Raw genomic sequence first — 10277 nt, 5'->3', positions numbered from 1 at the left:
CTTTTGATTTTTTTTTGTGTTTTCATTTACTCGATGGTGTCATCGTGCACACCATCGAATACTTCGATTACTCAATGATGTTATAGAAAATCTTCATTTTTTTTTTCATTACTCGATGGCACCATCGTATACACCATTGAATACTTTGAGTACTCGATGGTGTCATCGAGTACACCATCGAGTACGGCGGCGGCGACTGGAATGGTGAGGCGGCGATGACCCGCTAGAAGCAATTTTGATGTAGAGAAGAAAATGTTAAATAAAATGTTAAATGTTAAATAAAAATATAATTTAAAATGTTAAATAAAAATACAAAAAAGTCTAAGGGTGTTATAGTCTTTTAAACCTAAAATGGCTATATAACTTATCTATTATAAACTAGGGCTATAAAACTTATGTATTTAACAAAAAGGGCTATATGTGATAATTCCCAGTATATATATATAATTTTCATAACATTTAATTAAATAGTAAAACCATTCTAGTATAAAATCACAATTAATAATTGAAATAAAAAAGAAAAAAAAAATCACAAAACATACATAACTGTATATATTTATACATCAATATTATTTAGTACACACACACACAAATATATATAATTTGTAAATGATTATATAACTCTTTCATTTTAACCTTGTTTAATACTCCTTCCGTCCCACGAAACATGAGTCGTTTTTTGGGCAGGAGATTAAGAAAAGCTCTCTCCGTCCACAAAAAAATTTCCTATTTTTTCTTTTTGTGACGTCCACAAAAGAACTTCCTGCCTATATTTGGACTATATCCCACCACTCATTGTTTCACTTTCACCACTCTCAATATTAATTAAAACATCTTTTCAACACTCTAATACACTTAACAACCTTTTTTTACACTTAACAATTTTTTTCTTAAAATTTTTGACACTCCCTCCTAGGAAGTTCTTTCGTGGACAGAGGGAATATTGTTTAGTGTGTTAAATGTGATAGGTGAAATAGTGAAAATGAGAATAAAGAGATTTTTTTTGTCATATATAAGGAAACATAACAAATTTCGTGGGATCGCGTAAAAAGAAATGCGACTCATGTTTTATGGTATGAATGAAGTTATAATAATATATCAAATTAGAGTTTTTCTCGCAGTCTTTAAAATTAAGATACATATTGAATCTATTTTCATTAACATAAATAACATGCATGATTTTGCAAAAGAATAACATCATAGATCGAAAAGAGAAAAAGAAAGAAAAAAATATAACATGCAAATAAACTTTTATTTTTATTTTAATCACAAAATTATCACTTAATTTTATAATTTATTTGAAATTGATTTCTAATGAAATATTTTCTTTGAAGGGGAAAAAGAAAAACCACGCAGTTTTATTTAACTATATCTCGTTTTACAATTTCCTCCAAGCCAACGTGGAAAAGCCTTATTTGTCGACTTATACATATGAAAAACACCAACAAATTAAAGCACAATCTCGCTGTTTTGATGAAGAGCTCAAGGCGTGAAATATTTTCCTCCTACTCCTTTAAATATTTTCCTAATAAAAGTATTTTGTTTAGGATATTTTAACATTTAAAATGATTTCGTACAAATTATATGCCCATCCTAAAAAGCTTCAATATTCTAGGATAGTTGAAGAAGTGGAATTAGAAAGAGAAATTTGATATCAATATTTGGAATTGTCTGATCCACGCTGTTGGTATATGGGTTAAGTATCAGATTAGCCCCTAAGGTGGAGGCCCCTATGGTATTGGGCCCCTTATGGCAAGGGTGTGTCAAATAAGCCCCTATGGTAATTAAAATCGAACAAAATCACCCTTAGCCCTAACGGTGAGTTAACAGCCGTTAACTATTTAAAAAAAATAAAAAATCTTTGTCTACCATGTGTTCGACGAAATGACTGAGACTCGTCAACTCGCCGCAGCTCAGCCTCCTTAATCCGGAGCCGCCGTTACCGCCACCACCGCTGCCGTCGTAGCCCCCGCTTCCTCCACCACCACTTCCGCCACCACCGCTGCCGTCGGAGTGAGCCTTAACTCATAACTCAGAGCGACGACTTTTGAGTTTTCACATCACATAAATTTCAAGCTTTCTCTGTTTGCATCACAACTTGTTTTCCTTTTATGTTTTGTTTTCTCGAAAAAGCAAGAAATCCAAAGTCAAAAAAAGGGCAAGTCAATGGCCGAAAACGAATCCCCGCCGGCGGCGTCGACGACGGCCCCGATGACTCTGCTGTCGGGCTTCTTCCCCGAGAATGACCCCGACATCTACTGCCGTTCGTTTTCCCAGCTTCTCATGCCCAGCTTCGGCCAGCCGGCTGACTTTATGTTCCAGCAGAATAGGCCGGCGGGGTTGGTGGTGTCGCCGCCGCTGGCAATGCTCATGGTTCCGCCCGGTTTGAGCCCCGCTAGCTTGTTAGTAAATGTTTATTGGAACTCTCGAGTCATGGTTATGATTGGTGATCGAGGAAAAAGGTTTTAGTTGGCTTAAATTTAGCAATATTGCCTTCTCTTGAGACGACTATATATATATATATATATATATATATATATAGATATTGGTTTCACTTTCAAGTTTGAACTTTGACAAGCAATTTTAGTATAAATCTATGCTTCATTTTCATGGCATCGTATCTGCATGCTATATATATGTATGCAGAATTGTCTTACAAAGGAAATTACTAAATGTTTCCTTTTCACACTTGATTCTTTCCACACTTTGAGCCATTTCTAGTGTAACATTATTCTAACTTGCTCCTATGTTCCTCATACGACTTCCACCACTTTAATGCTATTCCAATCACTCGACATCCTCCGCGCCGTGGTGACGACGCCGTCGTTGGTGGCGGAAGTGGTGGTGGAGGAAGCGGGGGCTACGACGGCAGCGGTGGTGGCGGTAACGGCGGCTCCGGATTAAGGAGGCTGAGCTGCGGCGAGTTGACGAGTCTCAGTCATTTCGTCGAACACATGGTAGACAAAGATTTTTTATTTTTTTTTAATAGTTAACGGCTGTTAACTCACTGTTAGGGCTAAGGGTGATTTTGTTCGATTTTAATTACCATAGGGGCTTATTTGACACACCCCTTGCCATAAGGGGCCCAATGCCATAGGGGCCTCCACCTTAGGGGCTAATCTGATACTTAACCCTTGGTATATTTCAAAATCTTACTTAGTATTGCAATCCTAATTTCTTATTTTTCTTTACTTTTCAAAAAAAAAAAAGTTATTTTACTTTTTGCAACATTGCAATATACACTATATATATATATATATAGGAGGGCGCTCCAATAAGACCCCTATTTTTAGTGAGATCTTAGACACGATCTCGTGCGTTTATTTTATCAATCATATAGCTGATATTGTACTTAGAGGGTGAATTTTTTTCCCAGGGTTCGTATCTTGGAGGGAGCAAAATGTTTTAAATTTTGTTATTTATCAGTATATATTGCTTTGTTCATCAGCATATATGTTTTATTCATTACTATTTAGCCCTATTTTGTGATGAATTTTTGGGTGTTTACGTGTTATATTGATTTATATATTGGTCTCATTCAATCAAGAGTTAATTAATTTGAGCTTTTGTGCTAATTTTGTTGTCTCGGAATTTTATGCTCGAATTGATTAATTCTTGGACAAAAATGGAGACAGAATTGAGTCAAATGGTCTTAATAGGAATTGAACTTCGTCTCGATACGAGTTCGAGGCGAAAACGGATCTAAAATCAGACTTGAAACCAGTGAGAACGGGCCAAAACAAGAAGACTGCGCAAAGCAGTGGCGAGCACCCGGCCCCCGCCGCCTCCTGCGTGCCGTGGGGTGAAAAAGAATATAAAATCTCGGCGAATACGAAAGAAGAAAAAAAAATAAGACAGAACGGTAAAAGAACGCATAAGATTTTATGTGATTTGATAATAGCCTACATCTACAAAGATTAAACGAAACTTCATTATAACCAGATATTTACAACATAAACAAAAATTCAACTAAATACCATCGATACAGAAAACACTTCCTATATACTCTCTCAATCCCATTTAACATGATCATTTTGTCATTTTTGAGCTGTTCCATTTTGAGCTGTTTCATTTTGATGCCTAGGCCGAAGGAGTATATTGTATTCCTAATCTCAATAGAGTTGTGTTTGTAGGTGATGGATAATGTGCCCAGAAGCTTGCCTAGGATACCTGCTATATACTCCATATAGCTAAAACTAGTAACCGCCTCGAACGGTCATATTCATAACTGATTCGACATCCTTCAGCATTCCTCAATATTACCAGATTCCTGATCCTATGATTCTCATTGATTTTTTGTCACACCCTCACATTAATAAATTAACCCCTACACAATTGTCGATTGTGGTCCCACAATTTTTGCAGACCTTAATCTCACAATTTATTATGTTCCACTCTCAATTTACAATTTTCAACATCGTCGAAATGAAAAAAAGAGGAAAATCCAGAAATGATGAGACTTAGAATGATTACAAATCTTACATTTCACTGAATTACCCCTTGATAATTGTAATTGGAAATAAATGAATTACATGAAATAAACGAAATACACTATAATTCGCCTAATTACCGACCATTGGATAGATTCAATTAAATGGCTCAGATTATATCTTAATTTCTAACACTTAAAGGGTTTCTCAATTGAAGCTCACCCTATATCTATATATATATATAAAATATGATTTTTCATAAATATAGATAAATAAGTATATACATGTGTATATTTTCACGACTCTTATCTATCATACCTTTAGTTAATAGTTTGTCAGATATGTGCTTATCTAATTGATTTATGAGATAATCTGTGATTTTTTATTTTGAAGAATAATATGTATGTTGATTGGAATGTGACTAAATCGGACTAAAATTAATGTTGCCATCCAGAGGTTGATCAGGGAACATGTTTGTTTGTATGAACAAACAAATGATAGAAGTACTATTTTACTGAAATATTATCGAATTATAGTTTGTGATAATTATGCATGTACAACTTAAACTTTATTTTTATGCAGAATAGGGAATTTAATATTTCCATGATTCCATCTAACAATCGTATCAAAATACGTGGGGTTTCCACATATATCAATTTAATTTATGTATACACATCAAATACCCAAGACTGCAGTGCTATAATACTCTCTCCTTCCACAAAGATTATATGTTTACTCCCTCCGTCCACGAAATGAGTACACATATTTCCTTTTTCGCCCGTCCACAAATGAGTACTCATTTCCCTTTTTGGCAAGGGTACCCCACACATCTCTTTAATTAATACACTAAAAATGTGGGACCCTTAAACTATTCACACTACACTCCATACATTTCTTAAAACCCAAAACTCTACTCCACCACACACGTCTTCTAACTTTTTTTATTAAAATTCGTGCCCTCCACTCCACCACACACTCTTTGTGGACGGAGGGAGTACTAGTATTTTATTTTTTCATATATACATGTAGTAAGAAATAGGTCCCTTGTTTTGTCCCCTTATTAATTTTTATGCAATACTAATTAAGACTAGCCCTAGAAAACTCAAAACCGACCTGTTAATTATCAACTGAGGGTTTAGTATTATATTGCAGCTGCGCATGCATTTTGTTTATCAACATTCATATCTTAATTATAATAATTAATTATCATCTCGGGTAAAAAAAAAAATCTTGTTAATTAGTTAAGATTTGGTTATAGCTTAAGCAGCGTTGAGATCTTGTACAAATCTCCATTTGATTTGAACCCAATTGAGCCAAGACATACACTACTACTGTCTTAAGCTTCAACTGTATAACTCAAGAAATTAAAGATGGAACAAAATTAATTAACAACAATCATCGATCATCTCTAAAAACAGCTACTATTTTATGATAGAAGATCAAACACAACAGCAGAATATTAAACACAGACTAGAAATATTTATCATAAGCATGGGTTTAATATAATTCTAACATGAAGAAAAACCCAGAAACAGTAGCTATGAGTGAGAGGAGTCCACCATATCCTCATTCTCATCGTCGTCGTCATCGTCGTCGGCGGGCGCCACGTTGAGATCAAACGGAAAGGCGCCACCGCCATTAGCAGCGGCGGCATTGTTGGCGGTGGAGGTGGAGGCCTCGGAATCGAAGGCATTGGTGTTGAAGATCGTCATCTTGAACTTGTTGTGGCTGGATCGGTGCCCCCCCAGCGCCTGATGCGTCGAGAAAACCCTACCGCATACGCTGCACTTGTACTTCTCCGAATCCGAATTCGAATTCGAATTCACCGATGATCTCTGCTCTCTCTTCGCGCTCATCAGAACCTCGATCGCCGTCATGTACAGCTCCTTCTCCTCCTCCGCCGCCGCCGCCGCCGGCTTCTTGGCGTCGCCGTCGTCGTCCTTGAGCATCTTCATCAGCTGGAACCCCGCCACCAGCGGCGTCGAGGCGGAGCTGGAGGAGGAGACCGGGGCGCGGCCCCTCTTGGAGGTGGGCCACCCCTTGAGATTGAAAAACCCTAATTCGTGGTCGTTGAGAATGTCGTCCTCGTCGTCCTCGGAGGAGTTGATCTTCATCTCCGGCGGCGGCTCCATCCCGCGCCACAGGCGGTCCGGGTGGCACCGCATGTGGCCGAAGAGCGATTTCCTCGACTGGAAAACCCTAGCGCAGATCCCACAGGCGGCGGCGGTGGCGGAGGAGGAAGACGACGGCGATTTCCTCTTGGAATTGGAGGCGCTCATCTGCTTCTTCAAGTTGTTAGCTTGGACGTGGGCGCTGCTCATGTGGCCGCCCAGCGCCTTGCCGGAGTTGAAGCTCTTGTTGCATTCCTTGCAGTAATGGCTCCTCGCCTCTTCTTCCTGATCCTCCTCCGCCGCCGCCGCCGCCTTCTTTGGGATTCTGATCTTGATCACCGGAATTGATCTCCCCTTCTCCGATCCACCCGCCTCGTCTTCTCCCACCGGATTATCGCCGTCTTTCTGCTCCATGCTTGGAATTTGGAATTTGGAATTAGGAATTCAATCAATCAAGAGAGGGAATTGTGGGAAAAAGAGGCACGCGCAGAGAAATAAGGAATGTGTTGATATGCGTCAAGATCTTTAAATTTAAAAGGATCGGAGATATTTTATTTTTTTATTTTTTGAAGAATTAATTAATTTTGGGTAGAAGAGATTGTGTGGGATTCGAACAAGTTAGTAGTGTTAGACGAGATTGTATGGGATTTGAAATTGAGATTAAAAAAAGAAAAAGAAAAGAAAAGAAATAGAAAACCCTAACTAGCTATTAGTATTGGAATTAGAAGATAGAAGGGCAGTGAGTGAGTAAGTAAATATGGTAAGTGTTGAAATTAATAAATTGATTTGCAGAAGAGAAGAGGTGTGTTTCCTTTAGGAAATCAAACGACAAAAGAAAGAGGATGGGAAGAGCAACAACCAGTAACGATTCTTTTCAATTCAATTAGATAAACTTCAACTCTACTCTTATACTCATCTCTCTCTATATGTATCTCTACTAATTTAATTTTATTAAGGATGGCTAGTATTAATTACATATTTTCGTTATAATTTATATAAGTATAAAATTTATATAGAATCATAGGATCTTAGCTGATCAACATCAGTCCAGCTTCTGTTATTTGGCATTATCTTTTTTTCTTTTCTTAACTGTTTGTGAAGTTGGAATAGGAAAAGACTTATAATGCAATAACTCGTAAAGATCTTTAATTACTTTTTCCAGATATAAAATTTTTATGTGTGTCCAATTATTTTAAAACAGAATATATATTTATTGAGGGTGTTTTATGTTAATTTGTTTATGTTTGATTGTGGAGGAATTTTTTTTAGAGCCGTGCGTGTGCGTGTGCGTGTTTTTAATTAATTTCGCGTGTTTTTTTTCTCCCAAGTTTTGATGAAACTATAATAGCTTAATTTACGAAGAACCAATAATTATTCTTAATATTATTTTTATACCTATTGCCTCTCCTAAAAGATTTTTTTTTTTAATAACTATTGTCAGTACTTGATGATTTACCTTTGATCTAAAATTTTTCTCATATGGTAAGTTATCACTATACATTTCAAGATAATGCAAATCTTTTTTGTGGATTTGGCCATATTTCCATATAGATTAATTTCCATAGAGGTAAGGAGCTTTTTCCTTGGATTTTGCTAATATGTGCATTCTTAGATATGTGTATTGTGAGTTATAGGTAGGTCTGCATATGGTCCTAATATTTTATGAACCACAATTGTATTAATATGTGTTAAGCATCTAATTTTATGTGTGGTTAACAGACAATAATATTGTCTCCAAGGGAAATCAAACGGTACAAACTCTTGTCTACGCTCAAATTCAACCAAATTAGAATTTGAAAATCCAACTCCATTTTTGGTGATCAATTAATTTGACATGGGGTTAAAATGGTGATGGCCAATGCCCACCTCTGTCTCACCTAGCTAGCCTCTACTGCTGCCACAATTCCCTCAAGACTCAGACCACTACGAAATTGTAACTCACACTAATATGTGTGTTTTAGAATATGACGATGAACGAAGAAGAGGGAGGAAGAGGAAAATTCATTACTTATTAAAAGAAAAAAACAATAACTAGGATAATATATGTGGAAATTTATTTTGTAGATAATGGAAAACTTAACCATTCCGTTAAATAAGGATCGATTGAAATTAAAATTAAAAAATACAAGGATCTATTTTAAAAAAAATGTACGGGGATCTAATCTATATCTATCTATATAATATATAAAAGAGGAGTTTCTTTCCTCCAATTTTCCCTCTTTTTTCCTCTCTTCTTCTACTAATTTTTCTATTATTTTTTTCTTTTTCTTTTTTATATTTTAATTCTTTTTTAAATATTGTCAAATTTGATTCATGAAAAAATATTTAATATATATCTTGAATTTAATATATAGCATAAAAATCATCAAAAATAAATTTAAGATGATTAAGTTATGAAAAATTTAAAATCTAAAATATTTTATTTTATATCTTCATTAAAAATTTATGTTTGTGTATAAAAATATTTATATTATTATGACACATATTACTTTATAACAATAATGCCTAAGGCTAATTTTCGTAATCGAATAATTATTAAAATTATTTAATAACTATAATTATCATTATACTTTATACAAAGTTGAAATTTACATTTTCAAATATATCGTCTAATCTCGATGTTTTCCGTGTATCGCACGAACGGATGTACTAGTGAAACAAAAAGTAAAAGTATAGGGATTTGAAGATGTATCTTGCCTTTGCTAAAACAACGTATCGATCGGCTTAGATGCACTCTAACTTTTTCCCTTTTTTCTTTGGATCTCTTATTTGAATTACCGGAACCAATATATAGCAAATTTAAGGATATAAGAAGATTAAGTGAAAATGCTAAAGGCTTAGCTCAAGTGGCAAAATTGAGGTACACAACTCTTCTCTTCTTAGTGAGAGGTCTTGAGTTTTATCGCAATCAAATAGTGTGGAAGAGAACATATTAATTATTTTCAAATGGAGATTATCGCAATTTGAATCCCAATCTTTAGTTTTTGTTGTAAATTAGACTCAGGTTTTTAAAACCCTTCAATAGTGTCTCAAAATTTACACTTCTAATTTGTTGCACAAATTTGGATCTGATGAGAGAATATTTAGACATCTATCTTACGTTTATATATTAAAAATTGCAATTAAGGATTTTTGAAGCTTTCATTGTTATCTTGCATGTGATGGTCAGATTTACGATAGTGTTAAAGTCAATATTGACTACAGTAATATCGTATGAAATATTGATAACATTTTGCTATCAATATTTTTATAAACACTATCAATATTGACTCCAGTAATATCGTATGAAATATTGATAACATTTTGCTATCAATATTTTTAGATTTCATCAGCTACCATTTCGACTTTCGAGAGTCTTTTTGGAAGCTAGATTTTGAATCTCCAAAAATAAATGTAAATATTTTTTTTTATTTTACTTTTTCTTATTCTTTTGTTATTGATCCACGTTTGAGTGAAAGAGAGGTCAATCACGGTCCAAGTTAGTGGAACGATTTGTTCTATTTTCAAGAAGTATGTTCTCAACCAACATTACACAAGTGACTACGTACGATTTGAAAGTGTGATTTTACCGAGCTAATATTACTATAATCATTTCGAGTAATTTTCCTGTTGTAAATGTGGAACGATTGCTTCGAGTCTTATTTTGACGGAAGAGTTTTAGGTAGTCAAACTGTAAGTGCTATCTCTAGCAAAGAGTGTGTTCGTTGCACACAATTCATAAGCTTCATATTAATAA

At 35.1% G+C, this 10277-nt stretch overlaps 1 protein-coding gene across 1 annotated transcript; it reads right to left on the bottom strand.

Moving 5' to 3' along the window:
* Positions 1-5852: 5852 nt before the first annotated feature.
* LOC131000337 (zinc finger protein ZAT4-like) lies at positions 5853-7138 on the bottom strand. Its single transcript, XM_057926201.1, has one exon. It carries the CDS (start codon positions 6953-6955, stop codon positions 5969-5971), a length of 987 nt encoding a protein of 328 aa, XP_057782184.1. The 5' UTR covers positions 6956-7138; the 3' UTR covers positions 5853-5968.
* Between the last annotated feature and the right edge of the window lie 3139 nt (positions 7139-10277).

Source organism: Salvia miltiorrhiza, chromosome 8, assembly GCF_028751815.1.
Source record: "Salvia miltiorrhiza cultivar Shanhuang (shh) chromosome 8, IMPLAD_Smil_shh, whole genome shotgun sequence".
Taxonomy (NCBI): domain Eukaryota; kingdom Viridiplantae; phylum Streptophyta; class Magnoliopsida; order Lamiales; family Lamiaceae; genus Salvia; species Salvia miltiorrhiza.
The sequence above is the reverse complement of the archived record's forward strand: the minus strand, read 5'-3'. Positions and strand labels throughout refer to the sequence as shown.